This window comes from Elaeis guineensis, chromosome 14 (assembly GCF_000442705.2).
Source record: "Elaeis guineensis isolate ETL-2024a chromosome 14, EG11, whole genome shotgun sequence".
In the NCBI taxonomy this organism is placed as follows: domain Eukaryota; kingdom Viridiplantae; phylum Streptophyta; class Magnoliopsida; order Arecales; family Arecaceae; genus Elaeis; species Elaeis guineensis.
In genome coordinates, this window is record NC_026006.2 from 58,275,177 (window position 1) to 58,300,999 (window position 25,823).

General features: G+C 39.0%; 2 protein-coding genes across 2 annotated transcripts; both read left to right on the top strand.

Annotated features, from left to right (window-relative positions):
- Positions 1-3,561: 3,561 nt before the first annotated feature.
- LOC105057550 (pentatricopeptide repeat-containing protein At3g62890-like) lies at positions 3,562-5,618 on the top strand. Its single transcript, XM_010940195.3, is given in 2 exon segments — positions 3,562-3,609; positions 3,611-5,618. Coding segments are annotated over 2 exon segments (1,719 nt in total). The 5' UTR covers positions 3,562-3,576; the 3' UTR covers positions 5,297-5,618.
- Positions 5,619-6,437: 819 nt separating this feature from the next.
- On the top strand, positions 6,438-13,923 carry LOC105057466 (blue-light photoreceptor PHR2). Its single transcript, XM_010940081.4, has 4 exons — positions 6,438-7,553; positions 12,360-12,583; positions 12,774-12,872; positions 13,476-13,923. The coding sequence occupies exons 1-4, from the start codon at positions 6,462-6,464 to the stop codon at positions 13,555-13,557; spliced, it is 1,497 nt and encodes a 498-aa protein (XP_010938383.2). The 5' UTR covers positions 6,438-6,461; the 3' UTR covers positions 13,558-13,923.
- The last annotated feature ends 11,900 nt before the right edge of the window (positions 13,924-25,823 follow it).

Below are 25,823 nucleotides of genomic sequence, written 5' to 3' on the forward strand. Positions count from 1 at the left end.
TAGGTCCAATCGAAGTCCCATGGGTGGACAGCGGCCATGTAGAAAAATTTGCCTTCCACCTGTGGATGGAAGAAGAAAGCTTTTCAAAAAATTGTTGATGGGGTCGGGACGGAAGAATCATCATTTTTGCTCCTGAGGATGTTTCTTCAATACAAAAATGATCCGAAACAAAAAAAACTCAGGGCTCAACCCAAAGAAGATGACAAAGGACAATAAAATGAGCAAGAATACGAATAGAGTTGGGAGCAAGCTGAGCAGGAACGACCTTATACAGGTCAAGAATATTGGTAAAAAAGAGATGGAGAGAAAATCAGAGTCCCAATCAAAGAAACTCCTCATAGATGGCAACATAGCCATTAGGAGGACGAACAATCCGACATCCTTCGTTGGACGACATCAACCGATACCGACTAGGGATATGATAATGTTCCCTTAGTCGGTTAACAGCCGACTCCGTCAACTCGGACCTCTCAACGAGAGGTCCAAAGAGGTTCTCGATGGTCGGCTGTTCATCTGACTTATCTAGGTCTGACCGATCCTATCGAGAAAATACCTCATCGGACTTGTCCCGAGTAATCTCCTCGATCACCCTCCGGGTGGTTGGAGCTCAAGAACTCTGATCACTGACCAGATTCTTGTCTCTGAATTCTCTACTAGCGGAAGCCATGAAAAAGAGAACAGAAGAAGATCAAAAATGAAGAAGAAGAAAAGATCGAGAAAGAAAAAAACCTCTAAGAAAGAAAAAAGATCGACGGTGATGAAAGACCGGCACCCGAGGGGATGACTCACTGGCGGCACTATCTAAGCTTTCTACTAAGAAGGAGGCAGGACAGAGTTGAGGCAGAGCGGAAACAATGAAATCGAAATGGAAGAGGATCAACCCCTATTTATAGGTTCCTTCGATGGTCAGGATCGACACTGAGTACTGCATCTTATTCGAAGATCTTGACATGTGGTGGCAATCTCAGCAGACTAAATCGGTGCTGATTCGATGCACCACTATTTAGATCTCACCGAGTAAATTGAATCTTTGTGATCACGGGCTGGATCAATGGGCTGCTGACACATAGACGGCTCAGGTATGTGTGCTCATTATTGTCCTACCAACCGATCTCCTGCCATCAATACGGAAGATCACCTCGAGCTCCGCGGCATTAACTGCCACAAGATCTGCGATGGGATGGTGCCACCGCACGTCCTATGAAAAGATAAGGCGACGATCCACCCCACAAAGCAACAAGATAACCAAGTGGTAGTCGGCGAAAATAACTTGAATCTACTTAAGGACAAACTCCATTCGTCCGACTAACCGCATAGTCGGGCTCGAGAGTTAGGGGGTAGGTGTTGGGGTAGATCCCCATCGCTTGGCCGACTACCAAACCTTTTCGACTCTAAGCCAATTATAGGAGCTACATCGACTAAGCTACTACCGCTAAATCCGATTCGGATTGATGAGTCCCGTCTGACAAGCTCGATGCTGGCCACCGTCGTGGACACCCACCGACTAAGGACGGCTCACCCCTTGTTGACACCAAGCCGATTGGAGTTAACGTGCCGCCCATGGCCATTTGCACTTAGTAGTGCTTGACCTGTAACTGACTTCATAGTCGGCTCATGACCAACTATGCCAGTGGATAGCAGGACACCTCGACGACTTTATTTTACTAACTACGACAATGCGGACCTCAACCAACTAAGTTGAGGATCGAGCATGACCACCACGCCATCCTGACAGGCCACATCAAAGGCATATCACTCAGACGCCATACCTTGACCGACTAGCTGCACATCATGATAGGATACCACAAATTTATTTAATATCCTCACAGGGTCATTTATTATACCCCACATGCGGTAGCATCCGTCGTTTTTTCTGTGCCGAATAGAAGGCACGCTCGCTGTCAGCATTTATAGACGCCCATGGGACACCATACGACAGGACGTGATCGATATGATCATCTATCCTCTCATCATTCATTTTGCTCTCTCTATAAATAGAGATAAGCGGGGACCCTTCTAGGTACGTGCATACTACTTTACAACCCAGAGACTCTGATCCTTTAAGCCACTTCACTGACTTGAGTGTCGGAAAGTCCTCGTCGGAGCTACCTTCGGCGGGACTTATTTTGCAGGCCTTCCTTTTTCGGTGCCAAGTGGAGCCCAGCACTATCCTTCTCCGATCAATCTCACCGCCCTTAATCTTGGCTTTGACTGTGTGCGCCTTCTTTGGCAATGGTACATCATCTGTCGGCATTTTTGCCGTCTTCCAACAGTGTAGCTCCTAGTCGGCTCTAAGCCGACTACCAACTATTCATCGGAGAAGGGCCGCAACATTCACCATTAATTCTTTCAGGTTTTGACTATGCATTTAAGCTTGGAATTTATTTTATTTATTTACTTATTTATTTTTGGGTATGAAAGCTTGGAATTTGTTTGAAACTAATATTGTATATTATCACAACCCTGTCCAGGTGATGGATAACTAGGGATGGCAAAATTAATCCGACCCGATGGGTATACACCCTATCCGAACCCGGTCAAATCCGAAAAATAGGGTTTGACTGGGTTCGGGTTTGGGTAAAACCCAAAAATTATAGTACGGGTATGGGTAGTGCTATTTTCTATCCGAACCCGACCCAAACCTATGGGTATGGGTAATACCCGAACCCATATCCGAATATATATACATATATACATATATATATATATATATATATATACATATTCGAATATATATATAATATACATATATATATATATATATATATATATATATATATATATATATATATATATATATATATATATATATATATATATATATATACATATACACACACACACACACACACACATATATATATATATATATATATATATATATATATATGTATGTATGTATGTATGTATATGTATATATATATATGTATATGTATATATATATGTATATGTATATATATATATATGTATATATATATGCATATGTATATATATATATATATACATATATACACACACGCATATACACACACATATATATGATCTCTCTCTGTTTCTCTCTCTCTCTCTATATATATAATTATATATATATATGTATGTATATGTATGCATGCATATATGTATGCATGTATGTATGTGTGTGTGTTAGAAGTGTGTATGTGCGTATGTATGTATGTATATATATATAATTGGTAATTCTATTTTTGATTGATAATATACATAAAATTATTTTATTTTTTTTTTGAGTGTAGAATGGACGGGTATGGGTTGGGTATGGGGCGGGTATGGATTGGACATGGGGAAATAGGTTACCACGAGTATCCCCGAACCCGTTGGGTATGGGGATGGATATCTCTTTTCTTATTCGATTGGATATCGGGTAGGATTTGGGTATAGGGTATTAAGTTCGGGTTTGGGGATGGATAGTATACTATCTGATCCAAACCCTATCCATTGCCATTCCTATGGATTTGTTGTTGTTTTTTGTTTTAATTATTATTATTTATTTATTTTTTTAAGAATCTATTTATTTGCTGGTTGGTTTAGAAAGCACCTTACATGCAAACCCAACAGCAGATGGAGCGCGCTGCCCAGCTCCCGCCAACCTTCCGAACTCTACGAAATGCGAGCAGCCTCCTCTTCCAAGCTGATATCTTTGACCCACCCCACCCCCGACGCCTTCGTCTGGAACTCCCTCATACGCGCCCACCCCGCCGCCGCCCTCTCCCTGTACCGCCGGATGCTCCTCCACGGCGTCCGGCCCGACCTCTACACCTTCCCCTTCCTCCTCCTCTCCTTCTCCTCCCACTCCCCCCTCCCTCCCGCCGCCCTCCCCCTCCTCCACGCCCGCGTCCTCCTCTCCGGCTTCGCCTCCCACCCTTTCGTCCACACCTCCCTCGTCTCCGCCTACTCCCACTCCTCCTCCCTCCCCCTCGCCCGCCGCCTCTTCGATGAAATCCCCCTCCCCGACCTCCCTTCCTGGAATTCCATCATCTCTGCTTACGTCAGAGCCGGCCTCCTCCGCTCCGCCCTCCAACTATTCGTGAAAATGCCCGAGAGAAACGTGGTCACTTGGAGCTGCATGATAGATGGCTTCGTCAAATGCGGCGACCACAGGGGAGCGCTGCAGCTGTTCCGCAACATGCAGAGAGAAGCGTGCATTGAGCCGAATGAGTTCACTATCTCGAGTGTGCTTGCTGCTTGTGCGAAATTGGGTGCGCTTGAGCACGGGAAGTGGGCGCATGCATACATCGACCGGTGTGGCATGAAGGTGAACATGGTGTTGGGGACTTCTTTGATCGATATGTACGCCAGGTGCGGGAGCATCGACAGGGCAAGGCTGGTGTTTGATAGTTTGGGCCCTGACAAGGATGTCAAGGCATGGAGTGCCATGATCTCGGGGCTTGCAATTCATGGACTTGCAGAGGAATGCCTTGATTTGTTTCACAGAATGAGGGGACTGGCCATAATTCCTAATGCCATAACGTTCTTAGGAGTTCTCTGTGCTTGTGTCCATGCAGGATTGGTTAATGAGGGTGAGAACTATTTCGAGCAAATGGTGAAGGAGTTTGGTATTGATCCAATGATTCAACACTATGGTTGCATTGTGGATCTTTATGCAAGAGCAGGGCTTATAGGCAAGGCATGGGATGTAGTGAATTCGATGCCCATGAAACCCGATGTGCCCATTTGGGGGGCTCTTTTGAGCGGTTCACGAATGCATGGCGATATCGAGACATGTGAGGCTTCGATCAAGCAACTTATAGAGTTGGAGCCAATGAATAGTGGGGCTTATGTGCTTCTCTCCAATGTTTATGCAAAGATGGGCAGGTGGGATGATGTGAGGAGAGTGCGAAATCACATGGAAGAATTGGGGATTAAGAAGACACCTGGATGTAGTCTCGTCGAGGTGGATGGCCACCTGCATGAGTTCTTTGTGGCAGACCGATCACATCCGGAGACGAGGGAGATATATCTAATGCTCGAGGAGATTATGAAGAGGTTAAGAGTATCAGGCTATGTGGGGAATACTGAAGAAGTGTTGCTGGACTTGGATGAGGAGGGGAAGGAGTTGGCACTATCTCTTCACAGTGAGAAGCTGGCCATTGCATTCAGCTTTATTAAAACAAGACCTGGGACGATTATACATATCACTAAGAATCTAAGAATGTGCATGGACTGCCATGTGGCCATCAAGCTTATATCCAAAATCTATGATCGAGAGATAGTTGTGAGGGATTGCAGCCGGTTTCACTATTTTCGAGATGGATTCTGCTCCTGTAAAGATTATTGGTGATTCAGAACTTGTAACTTTGAATGATCAATGAGGATTGCTGTTGTAAAATTTAGAGAATATCTACTAACTTCATTCAACAGTAAAGGGGCAAATAAACTATGCTTCAATGGGTCATGACAAGCAACCCAAGGACATTCGGGAACCTAGAAAGAAGCTTAAACTCATTCTGATCTTATAACAGGGATAAAGTACTGATGTTTCCTGTTAAATGTGTAAGTTTCTTGTTTCACAGACAAAATTAATCTTTTAAATGTGCTTGGAGTGCCAAAGAGGAGGTATTTTTTTGTTATTGAACAATAAATGTACAACTGGTTTCCTTTTAGCAATGTGCTTCAATGGTCAAGCATAGGTATTCTTGCTCTGGATTTTGGCGATGTAGAATGTCTCTTTATACCACTGAGAAGTGAAGAAGATGCTTTTCTCTTATCACAAGCCAAGAAAAGAGATAAAAGAACAGTGGCATCAGCATTTTGGACCCTTGTGAATGAATAGTTCTTAAATCTCAAGGTTCTTAGTTCTGGAATGTAAATGAGGCTGCATTTGACATTTTGTTAAAAAATGCCATTCATATCAACATATGCTTTTGTCGATATTTGGACTATGAAGGCTACGCAAATAAAAGCTCAAAAGTGGATTTAAAGAAAAGCTAAAGAAGCTCTCATTTGGGCAAAATCTGGCTAATGATGGGAGGTGCAACTAGGTCATAGTTGAGCTAGATTAATATAATATCTATAGGCCAAAAGTAAGTAATCGTATACATGAGTTGGGCTTTATTTTAAACTTCAAAGAGGTTAATAAGCTTGATATTGGCTCCATGTATGTTAGGCCTTGCTCTCAATCCCAACAGCTATCTCGGTGGCCATATCTCCGCTCGTAAGCTAGAGGTGTTGGGTTCATATCTTAGGTGGTGCATTCTAAAAAATTCAGTCCTGAGATTCCTACCTCATCCTTGGGTGGGACTCCCTTCTAGTCTCTCAATCCCTTCATCCAGTACCTTAAAACTTACTATTTTTTCCCAATTCCCACGTTACAGCAGTGGAACTCATGCGGACTCTCACCATCCGATATGATCCATATCGGATGGCCCTGATAAAGACGGTTCCGAATCCCCTTGACGAACTCTTTTAATCAGAGGGTTGGTGGATTGTGGTAGGTGTATCTAAGCATGTCTTTCTTCGTTGGCTGGTACAGATTCTACGGATATATCCATCCACCGAACACCAAAACGCCACCGCGCTTCCCCTCCATCCACCCGCTTCTCCTCCTCTCTCTCTCCTCCACCCCATCCATGGAGTCCAACCCCACCTCCCAAACCCTGGAAGCCCCTGACCTCGAATCCCCAGACTCAGAAAACCAGCAGCAACCTTTGGAGCTCACCAAACCCCTTCCAGTAGCCTCCATTTCCCTCTCCCTCTCCCTCTCCTCCCTCCTCTCCTCCCCCCAAAAACCCTCCCTTTCCCCCTTCGCCCACATCAAAATCCCCTCCCAGATCTCCTCCCTCGTCCGCCTCTCCCTCTCCACTTCTTCCTCGAAACCCTCCTCCAAAATCTCCACACCCTCTCGCATCGCTAACTCCCCCCTCCAATCCCCCTCCCCACTCCTCCGCCGCCGCCCCGCCGACCCCTCCCACTCCGCCGCCGGCCGTCGCTGCACCGTTGTCTGGTTCCGCGCCGACCTCCGCGTCCATGACAACGAGGCCCTGACGGCCGCCACCAATGACTCCCTCTCCCTCCTCCCTGTATATGTCTTCGACCCCCGGGACTACGGCAAGTCCTCCTCGGGCTTTGACAAGACCGGACCCTACCGCGCCACCTTCCTCCTCCAGTCCGTCGCCGATCTCCGCGGCAGGCTCCGCGAACGGGGCTCCGACCTTGTCGTCCGGGTCGGCCGACCGGAGACGGTGCTGGTGGACATTGCCCGTGCTGTTGGTGCCGACGCGGTGTACGCCCACCGGGAGGTGTCTCACGATGAGGTGCGGGCGGAGGAGCGGGTGGCGAAGGCCATGGAGGCAGAGGGGGTGGAGGTGAAGTACTTCTGGGGGAGCACGCTGTACCACATTGATGATTTGTCGTTCGAGGTGGAGCAGATGCCATCTACTTACGGGGGGTTCAGGGAGAAAGTGCAGGGGGTGGCGGTGAGGAAGACAATCGAGGCTCTGGACCAGATTAAGGGGCTGCCGTCGAGAGGCGATGTTGACCCTGGGGAGATTCCGAGCTTGGTCGACCTCGGGCTCAACCCGGCGCCAACCATGTCTCAGGTTTGCTCTATTATCGGACATTTTCGTTTACTCCTTTTTTATTGTTTGTTTTCCAGTTTACAGTTTATTCTGTCATCTCAATTTTTTTTTTTTTTTTAAGCAATTGGGAATAGGTTTAGATTACAAAAGAAATAAGGAATAAAGAAAAATTGAAACTTGGCGTTTATAGGTATGCCTGTATAAAGTAAGAAGAAGGAAAAATAAAAGGAAAAGAGAATAGGACTCATAGAAAGGAATTAGCACTGCAATACAAGAGCTTCTGACCAAAGGGATAGAATATTAATTCATTTTGAAAAAAAAGGTATTGCTGTCTAAAAATAAGTGTTGCTTGAATATTCTTTGACATGATTGATTTTTTTCTTCTTTTACATCATTTGTGATTTCATCTAGAAGCACCTTTGAGCTCAAGGTAGCCAATTTCCAATCTCACTTTGAAACAAGGAAATCATAACAGTACAAATCACGTTGGCATGAGAGTTATAATCATTGCAGGTGTTTGAAATAAGCCATTACAAAATCACAGGAAAGTTCTCAGATGGGACTTGTGAAGCAATGGTCATATCTTTATAATTAATTGCTTGCCCTGAACCATTAGACAACTAAAGCACCCTCATAAAGAATATATTTTTGAAAACTACTTATCATCACTAATTAAAAAAACTGCTTGTAAACCATGTGAATCATTCATAACTATAACATGGAAAATAGTATCACCAAATCCTCACCCTCCTAATCTAATAATGTGTTTTCTTCTCTTTAATTTGGAGTTCATATATCTCACATAACTAAATTCTCCTGGGAGATTGATACGTAGCATTCGAATGTCCATTTCTGAGAATGTATACCACACGATTTCATATTATTCAAGCTCCTAGTATGATGCAAATAGCGTTACATACTTATTATCTTAATGTATTATGAGAGGTTGAAGAAGCCAACTGTTCCAGTGTAAGTTTGTTATCATGTGACAATGACAATGCCCCCTCTTGGGCCTCTCTCAACCTTTTGGTATCAGTATTTCATAAAGGGTGGTGATTAATCAACCTGCTCGAGAATGTTATATATTCCCAAGAGGGGGTGCACGACATGCATAAACAATTACAGTGACAAATATTGTCATCATATGGCAGTATACAAAGGTATATTTGGAACGAACAAGAAGCCTATCTTAACGAACCAGTAAAATTCTACTTTGAGGTCAAAGCTTGGGCTTAAAATACTAGATAGTAGGTACCTTGTCAAATAAGCTTTGAGACACATCTAGAATAGCAAAAATTAATAATTAAAGCCATGGATGATATACTGAAGAATGCTTTGGGTGGTGCCAAGGAGACCCAAGGATTAAGTGGTCGTATGTCCGTCCCTTTTTTTCCTTGGTTTCCATAGCAGAACATCTGATGATTAGGCACATCTACTCTTGTTTCAAATGAGACAGATGAACCCATTTCTTCTTGTTTTGAGCTTTTTTCAAAGCTATAATCGACTTTATAGACCAGAGGGACATATTCAAAATTGCCTCTAGGGATTTTACAAGTCCTTTTTGACCTTGAATTAATGAAAATGATAAATTTTATATTTTTAAGGTTTTGTTTGTTCTTATGATAAATGGATAAGATTGTCTTGCATTTTTGGCCTCTAATACATTGGAACCCTAGAATTGATACTCTGGAGTAAGGTTCATCGTACTAGTACGCATCGTTCCATATCGAGTGTACCGACTTACCGGTACTGAATCGATCCCCATATTCAGATTGCTAACCTTGCTGTAGATAAGTATAATGTCTCTTATAAGAGCATCTAAGCTTATACATGCACTTAGAATTCTCATCCAAATGAGCAAGCTGCTATAATTGGACTTCATTTTACACGCTTTCTACACATAGGTTCCTAAAATTTTGCACTTGACAACCAGAAATGCTTTGAAATGTTGATCTAATTAAGTTAGGATGTAGGCTTATATCATGGCCATCAGATGTGTAACTGCACCAAACCATGTTTGTTTTAGTTCAGTTGGATTGGTTCTCTAAAATGCTTGTAATGTCTATGACATGTATATTTGTGTGGTATATTATTGTGTAAGTCAAAGATATCTAAAAGTATGATCCACAAAGTTGATTCATAGGCATTAGGTCAAGTATACTTGTTATGTTTAAATTTATGAAACGAATCATATGAGGCACCTTTTCTAGATTAAAAGCAAATCAGTCATTTGACTTGGATAATTAATATTCAATTAGGATTCAGATTCTTGTGGGATCTGACCTTAATTTGTGCATGTTGGCAACCCTGTCTTGTGAAATAGTATGTTACTATCCCACAACTCCACAAGGCATGAGGCCTCAAGCATAAAATATATGACTACTTGGGTGGAGCGGCAACTTCGTTCTACTTGTGTGGTAGGCTGCCATGACTAGGTGATATGCTTTTGGTATTAAGCACCGTAATTACGTAGCTTAGCATTAGTCTAGTTTGATTTTGGGAAAAGATTATGAAGAGGTCTGCCTTTGAGATGATATATTTGTTTTGAATATTCCATTCCTTAATAACTTTGATTTTAATGGTATTTTGCACTATGGTTTCCTGTTTAATCATGTCGTCATTACCAAATTCATATTGGGGCAAAAGCTGTTGTTTGCAATGTTTAGAGATCCGATCAACCTGCCTAGGTTAACTTGGGCAACATGTTTTCCGCTAGGCATTGTGGTTTAGGTCAAAACAGAACCCAAACATGTCTGAAACCTGCTTGAACGGTTGACCTGAGCAGTTCAATGGTTCAAACTGCCCAGGTCACTTAAACCTGAGTCTGCTGGGTAGAGGGGAAGGAAGGAAAAAAATAATGATGTTCGATCTCTGATCCCTTAACCTAAGGATGTAGAACCCTAAAAAATTTTTCTCAACACCTTTGCTAACATAGAGAGGAGCCTTGTCTTTGAAATGGTGAAATGGTGGATGGAGGGGAGGTGATCAGGGGTTGATGGGAGGTGATGGAGGTGAAGAGGGATGGTGGGGGTGGTCGATGGTGAGCACACTCGATAGAGGAGAGAAGGGAAGCCTGTGGAGGATTTTGACAATGTCAGAAAGTCCATGTTGAAGGAGACGGTGTCAGGTTATGGGGGACGGGAGAGAGAGAGCAGTGCCATGGGGGGGCTTGATGGAGGCACTGGCTTGTGAGGAGCTTGATGGGACCAGCAAGATGACAAAGATGGGGGAATGAGAGCCGGTTGAGGTTTTGCATCAAAGAGGGCTGGAGGCATTAACAAAGATAAAAGCATTTCAGAAGAGGTCATAGATATAAAAGGGATAAGAAATACTTCTGGCACTCAGTCAACTCATGGTTGACCCATGATCTTATCTTGGACCTGTGACCCAGCCATCAATCTACTTTGGTCCAGGTCAGCAAATTCAGAACATGAGTGTCCATTTGAATTTTGATGTGATGAATCATCCATATCATTAAATTTTCATAAAGTTCAGGTCTCTAGACAATAACCATGCAAGTCTTTTTTCTGTAGTGTATTGACTCTTCTTCAGAATTCATTTCATGCATGAATGAAACTGTTTGTGTTCTCTACAGCCATGAGTTTGATGCCAACCCTCCACTTCCTTCCTGTCTTGGTGCTGGTGATAACTATATACAAGTTGGGTAGCCTTAATATTCAGTTCTTGACAAACTTGACTTATTGTTGGTCCTGGTCGGTGTCAGAACACTAGTGTCTGTTTGACATTTTGATGTGGTTAATCATCAATATCATTAAATTTTTCATAAAGTTCAGGTCTTTAGACAATATTTATAAGATTCTTTTGCTGTAGTATGTTGACTCTGGTTTCAGAATTCATTTCTTGCATGAATAGAGCTGTTTTTGTTTTCTACAGCCATTGAGTTTGATGCCAACCCTCCACTTTCCCTCCTGGCTTGGTGCTGGTGATAACGATAAACAATTTGGGTAGCCTTAGTGTTCAGTTTGACAAATTTGACTCATTGTTGGTTAGATGACTAAGATGCATGACTGACTGATTCAGAAGTATGCATGGATGTGATGGCTGAACCTAATGGTTTGCAGGAATTCTATAAAGCATGAACTATAAAAGGCAACTACTGTATATCTAAATTATCCAAGTAAAACACAATGATGAAAAACAAAAGTATTTTGTCTTGCTCAGTCCTGTGACTTTTCTGCTATTTCTTTGAAAAAGCACTTACAGTCTGATAAACTTATATTGTGTCTGATACCCTTATAGAAAATTACGAAAATGTGATCCTGATGACCATGCAAGCCTTGCTTTGGAGTTTCAATCCCCTTTGGAAGCAACTTTTGGAAGCAAAATTAAGTTCAAGCTCATTCTGTACCTGACGTGAGTGGAGTCAAAGATTCACAGACAGATTTCAGGATGATAGGTTCATGTTACGATCACCAACTCATGCAGTTGAAACAATCTAATCAAACCATTCTGATTGTGGAGATCAAAAATTGTTCCTATAAAATTTAGCTTACAGAATCATCTATATGGAATGTTTTCTTGTTGTTATGCTGAGAAGTAAAATGTTTTTTTTTTAAAACAAAACTTAAATACAGTTTCATATTGGTGCGGATGATGTCCTTGACTTGGGACGATGATGATTTGTTTCTTTAATTTTCCTGTCTTTAGAATCACTTCAATTTTATATGCACCTGTTTTATCTGGCTTTTAGGTTTTTTTTCTTCTCATAGAATATAACCAGATGCAATACCATCATGTAGTCAGCGGAGCAATTTTTCATGACATTTATTGTAGTTGTGATGCTAATTGGCAAATTGTGTCATTCAGGATGGAAAACCTACCATGAATGCTTCACTTGTGGGTGGTGAGACTGAAGCACTGGAGAGACTGAAAAAGCTTGCAGCTGAATGCCGTGCCCAACCAAACAAAGGGGAAGGTTCTCGAGATAGCATCTATGGTGCTAGTTTCTCCTGCAAAATCTCACCATGGCTAGCAACAGGATGCCTTTCTCCACGTTTCATGTATGATGAGCTGAAAAAGACTGCAACAAGGTGTGCTTTGTTCACTCGCTCAGTTTTTTGCTTTTGCTTTAAAAAAATAAATATTTAGATGAGGGGTGAGTATTAAAATAACAAATTGTTATCATCACTTAACATTTCAAGAAGCATCTTCTTTATTTAGAATTATAGATTAGTATAGCCAATTTTGTTATGTACATAATGACATAATTTTGATTTTCAGAGCAATACCTGTTGCCTCAACTCCAAAGAATGGTGCTGCTTCAGCAGATAATGGAATGAATTGGTTAATGTATGAACTATTATGGAGGGATTTTTTCAGGTAGTCCTCGACTCATCATCCATGGTTATTTTTCTTCACTCTCTTGTAATTGTGGTTATGCATATGCTGATAGTTGTCGCTGTTTGGTTGCTGCGAAGGTGAAAGAAAAGAAAATTAGTTTTGCTACAATTTTTTTTTCCCAACGTTTGGTAGTAGAAAAGAAATTCAAAAGGAAAACTTTTGAGAGAATTCAGGGTCAAAATTTTCTCTAACCGCCTTAAAGTTTTTTTTTCTTCTTTTTTCTTCCACAAGAAGCAGTAGTTTTGAGAAAGAACTGCGAAAAAAGTCTCTTGGACAATTTTTAGTTAAAGAGCTATCACAACCAAATAAGAAAGAAGAATTTCAACAACTTTCTCCTTGATATTCTTATTGCAGCTGGGCAATAGAAAATTCTCAATGTTTTCTTTTTTTTCTGTTCTTTCCTTCTAGAGAAAAAAATTATTTTCCTTCCTGTTTCAAATTCATAGGCTGGATAATGGATTTTCTACCATGAATTATACCGAGAACTTACCTTGTAGGCCCATAAACTCTGGATTGATGCTCCATCTGGCTGAACGCTTGATTTAACTGCCCTAATGTTGTGTGATTTCCATACTTTCTCAGGTTCATCACTAAAAAATACAGCTCCACCAAGAAAAGGATTGAAGCTGAGCCAGCCACAGCTTGCACCGGTGCTCTTGTTTGAGTCTTCTGGAACCTGGAGATTACTGGAAATCAGAACTGAATTCAATTCAACGTGGCCTGTGCCCTGAAATGGAGTTTCTGAAAGACTACTGTATCTGTCAATCCCATCTTTCTCTCTCCATAAGTTGCAGCTAGTTCTCACCCTTCTCATACATGATTGATCAAAATTTTGATCTGTGGACTGAGTGTTCAGGAGAAGATGCATCTCCATCTCCCCTGCATTTTATATCTTCTTCTTATTTCCTTTGCTTCATCAGATAATTATTTGGGTTTTTGAAGCAACCCACAAGCAATAATCAGACAATTCGGTTGATTGTCCCAATGTCGACAGCCTGTTATTAATTCCTAGTAGAGGTTTTCTTGTTCAGTGACTTTGGACAACCGGCCACATTGGCCAATGGTGGTCAGGTTGCCTTGCAAGCTTGTCATCATCTTCTTGCTAGCCTCGTGGTGTTGGATGTAGCAAATAATCTTTGCGCAAAACAAGCATTTTTTACCGTGCCATGTCCAATGTGAAATAAGATATTTGAGTTGCTGGAAATGCCTTTTCGGGTGAGCTCTTGCTTTGTTACAAATGGCATAAAAGTGGATCCAATGTAATGCTCATATGAACTAGGGGGTACCATGGCGTGGATTCATTTAGATTCATTTAGATTGATTATGAGTTAATCATGATGTTTATGATTGAATCTGCAGGTAATTATAATTGGATTTGAATTTTTATAACGAGAACATCATGATTTAGATAAGGGAGAATGTAAGGATTCGTGCAAGCAGATGTTTAGTCTTACACGTATTGGTGATGCACTGCATAAAAATTTTGAATATTTATATGAGAATGAAAAAATTAAATAATATTTTTAATTAATTTTTTTGGATGAGGTGAAAATTGGATAGATTAGTGACTTTTATTTAGCTACACGTTTGAACTTTGGCCATTAAAGTATCTTTGGCTGGATGCGTCTATGGAAATTCTTAAATACATATTGGATTTGTCCTCCCCAAACCTTTATGCATTGTGAGGTACAGACTTTCATTTGTCCTCCCCAAACCTTTATGCATTGTGAGGTACAGACTTTCTGATCTAGACCACATAATTGGACGCATTATCCATGACAAAAAGAAGAAGCCCTTTTCTTATCCATGATATTTTTTTGCCATATACAAAAGCATCTCCCATGTATGAATTATCATATTCAATATCTCCAGCATAGGATTTATGTAGTAAAAGGATCGTGGTATGAAATATTGCGTCAATCACTAATCAGTGATTTCCAAAATGCAAAGGAGAAATGATGCAATATTATATTCAATTATTGTAATATCAAATTATTTTGTAGTGATATGATTATTATAGTAATTACTAATGTAATAATCATTTCATAAAGATAATATATAATTATGAAGTAAGTAAATATGATAATTATTACACTATAATAGAAAAGTATACATAATAACCATAATATCAAATAGATTTAGTAAAATTATATTACCAAAATAATTATAATCATTTAACTATATACTTGTTACTATGATGATGATATACTTATTTAATTATTATTGTTATATCATAATGATTCTTATTATATATCATATCATCATAGTAAATACAATTATATTATAATAAATATTATTTAATTATTATAATTAGTTATTCTAACAATTTAATATTATAGATATATTTTTATATTCTAATAATATGTCTCATTATTATTGTATCAAATTATTTTATAGTAATATAATAATTATTATTACAATAATTCGATAATAATCTAATACTGATCATATTTTTATATAAGTATAGAATTAAAATTATCATTATCATGCCATAATAGAAAATTAAACAATTCATTGTGTCTAAAGGATAGTCTTATTAGATCATTTGCAAGGTTAACATATCTCGTTCAACATCATACAACCAAATAACTGTAATTTTTTTAAACTTTCAACTTTAGCTTATATTTGAATTGACAGCAAATAAATAGCCTCTTAATAATTATAATCCTTCAACAAATATCTTTTGCTGTTTTAGATATTTTACTTTTAATGTCACATTCACACACCCATACATGCAGATAAACATATTTTTCTTTAGAAAAATTTAAAAAGTTCATTGCTTTGTCTTTAATATATTGTACTATAATGCAGGTCACCTATTAGAATTTTATGGTTTCGAAAGGACAATAGGATATTTCTAGATGTTCATTTATCTTTTTCTAGTATAACTTATGTTAGATGGTTAGCCGTATGTGAAATTTTTTGTTAGATGGAATTAAACATCCATTATAAAATTGAAAGATAATAAATCATCTTTTATATAAGTTTCAATTGTTCATCAAAGAATTGATTGGTCATGGTTGTAATCATATATTCCCCGACTATTGCATAGTTCCATATCTTATATGTAGCCCAACTTGTAGATGAAATATTCTTCCCTTCTCAATAATCAAGAGCAATTAATTGATGCAATCTTTATAAGTCTTCATGCCAAATGAGTAGCTTGGAATGTGAAGAAAAATCCTAATTCATTTGATGTTCAAAATTATTGTTTTCAAACCCTTGAAAGTATATCTTAAAATAATAAATTGGTAATTCAAGATTTAAGGGCATAAAATATTGGAGACTAAATTATCTCAACATTCTAACTAGGAAGATAGTTGGTGACAACTGACTTAAATTGCAAGCTTTATTTATGAGTTGCATTGAAAATATAGGCATATGCATATATTCCTTCAGAAAAAAATAAAGAACGAGCACTATTTTGTCTTTAATATACAGTCCTACAATGTGTATCACATACAAGAATTTTATGACTTCGAAAGGATGGTAAGACATTTCTCAATGCTTCTTTTTCTTTTTCTAATATGATTCGATATTACATGATTTGCCGTATACGTAATTCTTTGTCACATGGATTTGAACATCCATTGTTAAAACCAAATGATAATAAATCATCTTTTGGATAAACTTCGACCTTTCGCCGTACTATTAATTGGTCATGAATGAAATCAGCTATTCTATCATTTTATGTTCAATTCAATAACCTTCGCATTTTGTTTTGTATATAGCGTCACTTCTAGGTGGAAGACGTCTTGATATATACTCATGTTAAATGAGTAGATTGGAATGGCAAAGTAAAACTCTAATTCATTTGGATGTCCAAAAACAATGATCTCCGTACCCTTGATATGCATCTTAAAATAATAAATCTATAATTCAAGATTTGATGGCTTAAAATATCGAAAAAAAACAAATTGTCTCAACATTTTAACTAGGAAAATAGGTAATATTCTTGTAACATGAATTGCAACGGGTCAAACATTTGGGTCAACTACGCAACAAATTATCTCAACATTTTATCTAGGAAAATGGTTGGTGACCACCGACTAAAATTGCAAGTTTTATTGCTATAACATGTGTTGCACTGGATCAAACGTTTTGGCTAGCCATCAGCCTTCAAGATTTGAAAGCTAAGGTCTTTTCCGTATTTAGACCTTCAGAGGATCCGCTCACCACGTGTATGCCAATCCATCTGCGTGCTGGCCCAACCACAGCCAAACACAGCTTGCGTGTCAAATCCATTCTAAAATATATTTTTTTACCCATCGCCAACCGAGACAGGTGTACCCAAGGTGGCCCATCAAACTATTGAACGAAGGGTGGGTCAGACTCGTCCATCAAACTAGTCCAGTGTTTGACTCTTTTACCCCTTCTTGAGGAGCCCACCACACCGTAATTTCCCCTGTCATTGCCTTATTCGATGAGGTCACTTCGATCGATTCGTTTTTACTTTTTTTTATTTTTAACTTTTACCGGGGGTGGCCATACCGAGATCTCAGCAGATCCCCCGTGAATCCCTCGCGCTCTATCGGACATCGGAACACGTCCCCCATAAAACCCCCCCCGTGAGGCGCTGTCCCGACCGCCTCGAGATCCGTGCGTTGCGTGCGCGTCGCAACCTCGCGTCACCCTCCGCGACCCTTTTCCTCCCTGGCTTTTAAGGTTACCATCACCTCTCATCCACGACACGGTCAAAGGGTCAAAGTGGGCCACCCTCCCAACACCACACGTGTGAGCCACCACCACAACCCGTACTCACCCCGATCGATGTCGTCACCTTGACGCATCCCAAACGTGTGAAATCACCCCGGGCGACGTGAGATATCTTTGGCTTGCGACGGATAAAGGCTAGTTCTAAAGGAAAGGCTACGGTGCTACTTTCTTGTCTCGCCACCAGTAATAAAAGAACATAATTAAAAATGAACACGAGAGAGGTATTTAATCTGCTGGTGCCACGCAACCAAAAAAAAAAAAAAAAAAAGGTTATACTGCTCTTCTCCGTGTTGTGGAGGCCCCATGACGTGGGCCATGCACAATGACGGGGAGAGCTCAAGGTGCACGCATGTCCACCAAACCAGTACTCCTTGATAGAGAAGAGACTATTATATATGGTGAAACATGAGAAGCTCTCCAATGAGGAGATGAGACATAATTCACAAGAGAATAGTACATTTCCAAGCACACAGTATAAGATGGGGAATGAAAGAGACTTCAAGTAGTGTGAGCAAGAGGAGACATACCTGAATTGAGTACTTGTGGTAGCTAGCTAGATAGCTCTGAGAGAGGAGAGAAGCAGGGGAGGTGGAGGTGAGAAGGCCATGTTGGAGAAGGGGAGCACGTGCAAAGATAGCTAGAGAGATAGAGAGGGCGGAGGCTTTGCACGTGCCCTGCTTCTCCAGCAAGGACCTCCTCACCAAAAGATTGAGAGAAGTCTTCAAACATGAGCTTTGAAGCAAAGGGAATGGAGGTTGGTGAAGGGGGAAGGGAGGAGGCACCTCCTTTTATAGGGACAGAAGGGGAAGATGGGGTTAAAGAGGAGAGAGAGAGAGGGAAGGGGAGGGAGGTGGAGTCTTGGAGTGGGTTTGCTTACAGAGAGGCGTGGGGCAATCGAGTGCTGGGGAGGGGAGGGGTCCTGCCTCCCATTTTAATAGAATTCAAGTCTCGCGAAGACCCCAGCCTTATCGGTCCACTGCCATAAAAACCTCGTTCCCCCAAAAATAAATACCTACATTCTCCTGGGTGAAAAAAAAAGAGAGAAAAGTTTAAGTCCCAAAAACAACCGTGTATTATTATATTAAACAAATAAATAGTTATTGCAGAAAAAGAATACACAGTGGATAAAAAAGAAACAAAGTAGAGGGGAGAATAAAAAAGATATATATGTAAACCATGACCAAAGGAGACATGGATGTGGAAATGAAGACTTTTCTTGTTCATGATAGGAATCAGTATCATGTTGTAGTACTCCTTGTGAATCGCAGTCAGCTATCATACAGTAGCCCCATTTGCCAACTGGTTGGTTCCTTGCATTTCAAGTGAAATGTATCGCGATTGAGACTAATTCATGTGAAGTTCTATGAAATTGTTGCATTGGTTGCATCCAAACTCGTCCAATTGTATTCAAGTTATTGCTCATCATTGGTTGACTTGTGCATAGAAACTTCACAAGCATTCAGTTAATTAATTTGCTGGCTTACTCAACAAAACCCGGCCCATTCTTTTGTACATTTGTTGACTGTAGTACTTCAATGAATGAAGGAGAATGACGCATCATAAACAAGCAGCTAGATGAGATGAGTTTAATAGTTGATTGAAGCACCATCTCCTTCTCTTGATGATGAATATTCTCTACAGTAGGAGTTGAACAATGTCCCTATGCTGGTAAAAGAATCAATGAGCATAGAATGTAAAATGAACATTATTACACTTTTCTCCTAATACATCACCATCAATTGAATTTTATATAATTCAAACGTCACAATTTTTAGTAGCCATTAGCTCTCCGGCATGAACATTATACTATTAAGGCTGTATTTGGATACTCTTATAGGATTAGACCAAAAATCCTGTAGGAATCAGACTTGTTAGCACATCTACTTTGTATTTTCTAAGAATCTATTCTAATCCAGCCAAGATTCTAGTTTTTGGATTGCGCGAAGAAAAGGATCTATGAAAGGCTTTTTCTTCCCACATGATTTGGTCCAAGTGATATTTGATTGATACAAGACCTTGCTCAAATGGATAGTTCAATTCATGATTTTTACGGAACTTTCAGTTCAATCCTATTCAAACATCCAAAATACTAGTAGAGTGATTTTTTTTTTTTCCTTTGTGCATGAGCGTGTGAAACCGAGGATTATATATAACATTGTATCAAGACAATTTTGGGCATTACATGGATGGAAGGAGTAGATAACTGCTGTAATTTTGGGAAAATAGATTAGTATGTTATACATTTTGACTAAATGTTGTAGTTTTTGTGGAACGGTGTTTTTAGTTCCTTAATAATGATATAGAAAAATACTAGGTGCAACATTAATAAAGACAGAGAAAACGGTGGTTAAACAAAACCTGGGAACAAACAGTGGGGCCACTGGAGATCCTAGCTTCTACGACATCATGATTATTAGAAATTTCTCTTAAACTGGTAGACTATTACACTTAACAACGGGGTATTCATCCAAATTTGAGACTATATGACTCACGAGACTTCTTAAATGGATGACAGCCCAAGGACATCCACGTGGCCTGGAGCCGGGATTACTCGGATGGTCCCTGTCAACTCGTTAGGTGCCTTTCACTCCTTGAGCCGTGATAGAGGAGTTTACACAAGACAAGTTTAATTTTGCCATCCCCTAAAAGAACAAAGCATAAGACGCCTTAATTAATTAAGTTATGAAGCATGCAGCCTTGGCTAACTAAGCAATCACCTAGCTGTTGACATCAACATCAACATCAACTTCGCTCATTGTAGATACTTAAAAATTATTTTTTAATTGGTTCAGTTGATTAGAAACTTGTAAGATTCAACAAACTCATCCGAAAAAAAAAAAATAGAGGTTATTATTTGAATTTCTTGATCGCATGTAATGGAGTTCTCATATTTTTTTTTTATTTTAGTTTCCATACTACTATCATATAAGTCTAGATAAAAGTTATTGTTTGCATTTCTTGCCGCTCGCAGCATAACTCTTACATACTCTTCTTATTTTAGTCCTAGTTATACATATACATTTTGATACTATTGTAATGGTACACAACCAACTTCGAAAATACAAGCCATAAGATAAATTTTTTATTTCTTAATCCTATATATAAGTACTCAAGAAATTTTTTGGATACAACGGACAATCATATTATTCTAATGCGAGTACAGCTCAAAAAATCAGAATACAAAATGTCTTGAAGTGTCTATAGGAGTTATCATCTTAATGCTAGGTACATTCTCTATATGTTCGGCAATAAAGAATGCAATCCAGCCCATGATACTGTTTATCTTTCAAAAACGTGTCGAACAGACGTCGTGATTGTATGATAAATGAACCTCCAGATATCATATAGTAGCAGATGAACTTTCAGATACTCATCTCGTTTCGGATCCAGCTGAGGACTATGGTCGAGTCACCCTCTACGAAAATCTTAAGATTTTTTCAATGTACAACCTATATAAGATCAAGCATATACCAATAAGATCCTCACATACCCATTATTTCTTTGTTGGTGTGTTCAATATACTGAGGATTCAAATCTAATAACAAACAGCTTGGCCGACTTTGAAGGTATTACAAACTGCAAGCAACTTTTACTATTTCAATATCTTATTTATTAAATAATGAGCTCAAAAAATTAGGGTTATAAGTATAATTTAAATAGAGAAAAGCTGATGCACGAGAGTTATTAGACATGTCACTTGTCGCGGTTGCCGAGTCAAGGAACCATACAATTTTACATAATACCTATATGATATGCATATTTATGTGTGAATTCTCGCATTATCGAAATGTTTCTCTTTTAAAAGTGTGCAATGCCGCTAGCTTCACTATACGAAGATTATGGATACTAATTTTAATTTTTTTTTTTGATACAAAAAGTTTGGCATAACATCTAATGGTGAGGAATTGATTCCAAATTTATTTTTCTTTTTTCTTTTTTTTATGAGAAACTAATTCCAAATTTGTAATGTAAAGAAAACCCACATGTTTATGGTGGAATGACACCTTATATCATAGACTAAACCATAATCATCAAAATTTATGCTGACCCTTTTTTCATCATACAATTGTACTTCTAATCTACTGCTTTTATTTGATAGGGAAAAGGATATATATATATATGCAGGGAGAAAGTGGTGGTTGCACACATCCTTGCACGAATCAAGGCAACAACAAGGAAGAGGACAACCGAGGAGAAAGAAAGCCTGTAGGTAGGGGGAACCTTTCCTCTCCCTTGTTTAATAATGATGTTGTGTGGATTGGATTGCGGAAAATTTTGCAAGAGATACACCCGGTTGCGTGAGACAAAGCCGCATGGATAAGATCATGAGTGGACACATGGAATGATAGATGGAGGAGAGAGAGAGAGAGAGAGAGAGAGAGAGAGAGGAGGAGGAGAGAAATAAATAGAGGGTGAAGAGGTCTCCTCTACGTGCATAGGGGGAGCGTCCCCATGCTGATATGTCCCCCCAATTAATGGTTGTTACCGCACCGCAGGACCACTGAGATCACATCATATATCATAACTCACACTTTTATCTTACCACGGTGGTGTCAAAAATGATTCCAAGTAAACAAAAATATACATGTATAAGTGTGAACTAATGTGCTAAACGAATCACTGCTTGTTAGTTATTTCCTAAAGCCCCTTTTTTTTGATCTACCAACTTTATGATCAACAAGATATTTTTTAATATTATTTTAATAAATTATGATATTACTCGGATTCGCAATCCTCCAAAATTATGGTCGTTATTAATTGGATAACATAATCTACGAATCAATGATCAAAATCTCGAGCTGATGTGATCATTTAGAACTGTAGATAAGAAAAGAAATAATAGTATGTTCAAAGGTCATGTGATCAAGATCACGATGAACCCGCATTTTCTCTTTATATAAATTAAGTCAGAGACTTCAAATTTGGAATTTTTCACTTTACTCTTATATTACTATTTTTTTAGATTTCTATTATTTCTTTTCAAAACTTTATCTGCTTAAGCATCGGAATAATTTCTATCGGATATGATTGTAGGTCAACTCTTATACTATATAGTTTAGTTCCGACTGAGCCGAGAAGATCAATCTCCATCTGTCAGATCATCGAATCGTCCAAGTCAAATTTTAGATGGCAACAAATTGTTAGGCATACATTTGCATCACATTGCATGCAAGCTTTTAGTGGCGTTGTGGTGTAGGAGGGGGTAGAAACTCCATTTTCACTTCATGGCAAGCCTAAAGCCCGTCCTTTGTCCTTTTCATGTTTGTCTTCGATCTCCAAATCTAGATGAGAGATTCAAAGTACCCGATATACAGTTTGTTGGGTGATGCATGTCTTTCAACAACGAATGCCGCAATCTTATCAAGAAAAACAACAGATGCCACGTGGCATATGGATCACAATCTCACAGTCCCCATGCATTATGTGCACATATAGCCAATGCGACATAAAAAGACAGGTGTCAAGTCCGACTACATTGCCGCATTATGTATTGCTTGGGTTCCTAAACCCAAGCTATAGAGTTTGGCAAATTTTATTTCATAGTCTCTCCGGAGTGCCAATCAACTAGATTATAAAATATTTCAACTATTCGGGATGCATGCACAGGGACTTTTCAGAGAATCATCCATCCTATCTTATTTTCGTCCAAATACACTTAACGATGGAGTTATAATGAGATCCGATGCATTGTGCTAGGACGGTCATATTCATCTTTGATAAAATTTTAGTCATATTTTGATCTTTCTAGTATTTGCATCAATGGACAAAGGAGATGGTGGGTGTCGAAAATTTGGAAATTGAATAGTATAACAGGCAACTTGACTAAGGTGATCGTAGATTCAGTTAAAAATCAATGGAACTCAAATTTGCAAGCGAACCAAGTTATTCGCAAACAATTTGGGCTTGTTAGCTGGCATGTTTAATTTCATTTAGTAAGGAGTAAGAGCCAGATTCAACTCATATTTTCCAGCTTGGCTTGAACCTAGATGAGCAAAAAATGGAGAGTAACTGGTTAACGAACAAGATTAGGACCAATCGGAGAATTGGCTTGCTCAATTAATTCATCAGCTGACTTGGAAGGCATAGATAATCTTGACTTGCAGCTAGAGTTGAATATAGAAATCTCTTATATGATTTGTCAACTTATCAATTGACCCCAGAAGCTTGAGGTAGTAGAGAATCTACCCTGGTCACACACATAGAAATATGATTTGAGTCGAGCAGATTAGAATCAAAATAACAGACAAGCAACTTGAGTCCTAATCAATATCGACTAACCGGCTCAACCCAAATGTTTCAGATAACAAGGCAAGGTCAACAAGATATATCAGGCTTGAATTATCAACTCCAATTGAATGATCTGAGACCTAAGTCAACCTGTTTTTAGTTCTAAAATGCAATGTAATTCCCAAATCGATCTTCATTGTCGACTAAATCAATCTTCAGCCTACTAGGTTTCGGAGGTAACAAGAATCGGATTGGGAAAGACCCGAACACGATCAGTCAACAGCTATTTGCTGTGGATCTCGATCATGTTGGACAAAGCCTGATCGGACCTCGAAGTACCTGATTGCTGACCAATATATTGGCATGAGACCTGGTTGTAGGATATATGGCTAGTTTAGCTTGCCAATAATAAGTCCCATTAGTTCACCAATTTCAAAATCTTTGTACATAAATTGTTGCCATCAAAACAATTACACAAGTAATAAACTGTTCTAGCAAAGATGGAAATGTATATAGGAGCCGAAGATGAGGAGTACTATATATAATTGTATTCATGCAAGAGGAATTAGGAGAGTAGTTGGCACGCATTAATGTCTCTGGGTCTTGCTACCTTGTGAGAGAGTTAAAAAGGTTAGACACTTGATCTGCAATGCCTTATTTGGCCACAAGAGCATGAGAAGGGTTCAAAATCAATTATTCTGGAACCAAAATTCAAAACAGCAATTGATGCTCCTGCTGACCTTTAGATTCTGGGTGGATATACTTGCGTGCTTCCACACGCTCAACCCCCTTAGAATTGGGTACTTCCTACTCTAGAGATTATGAGAATATTGGACACCAATAGATTCACATGATGGAAGTAGGAGGACAAAAGAAGAGACTGACCATAGACTTTTGACCTTTTGAACGCAACCATCTGGTTTCGGGAATTTTATTGGGGATGATACAAACAGAAAGTGAGAAAATAATCCTGGCACAGTGAAGTTGGTGGCTATGTCTCATGCTTAGGTATTTATAACATGGTTTCTACAACAAGAAATAGTGGAAGGAAAGCTGGAAATTATAAGCCTGGTATGGGGATTCAGAAATGTTTCAGAGTTGAAGCATATATGGACATCCAATTAAAGTTAACTCCAGAAACAAAAAGAAGAAGAAGAAGAAGAAAAAGGTACGCAAAAAGGGAAGGGGGTGAAGTTGTAATCCATTATTTCATGTGAAACTCTAGGAAATCAGGGAGAAGAAGGAAGATGAGGAGGTATAGTGCGCATTGGATAATTTCATTATATGTTGAAGCACTATCCATGCCATCTTTTTCTTTTCAGAAATTCAGATATGTCATTGCCCATGTATTTTCTGGTATCAGCCATGTCGAAATGAGCCATCTTAAATATCAATGCTGATAACAATGGTGTGGTTTGTTTTTAATCTTTCAATCAGTCAAATATAATAGTTTTAACATGTATACTCATGCAAGACTATATAAGACCACAACTTACATATTGCTTTATTAGATTTAATGTTTCCAGTTGCGGTAGTAAGATATAATATATAATGGCCCATGACCTAGTAACAAATTATATAATTAATCCAACTACTCTATGAATGTTTCTTTTATATATATAATTGCCTTGTTGTAATTAGCAATACCATCTTAATAGTTCTTTGAAGTATTAGTACAAAAATCAAGATTAAAATCTTCACACAATGACGATATCAAATGATGACCCTTATGCACCCCTTCATGACCCGTCATAATGGTAATAACATGCAAGTAATAACTATTGTCACCTACCACTTGCTATTTCCTTCATGCATATAAGAGCAAGCCAACTATATATAACCACAAAGACCTCTTTATGCATTAATTAAAAGTGTCAGTCAGGTTTGCCTAAGGTCATGCCAATTTGTATCCATTTCAAACAGATTTTTCAGCCGAAACATGTAGAACAAATATTGAACAATTTACATGGTGGGTGGGACTATATC

Coding starts and splice junctions, on each gene's coding strand:
- LOC105057466 (XM_010940081.4), top strand. CDS start 6,462: ATGTCTTTCTTCGTTGGCTGGTACAGATTCTACGGATATATCCATCCA. Junction 7,554..12,359: donor CGGCGCCAACCATGTCTCAG/GTTTGCTCTATT, acceptor TGTGTCATTCAG/GATGGAAAACCTACCATGAA. Junction 12,584..12,773: donor CTGAAAAAGACTGCAACAAG/GTGTGCTTTGTT, acceptor TTTGATTTTCAG/AGCAATACCTGTTGCCTCAA.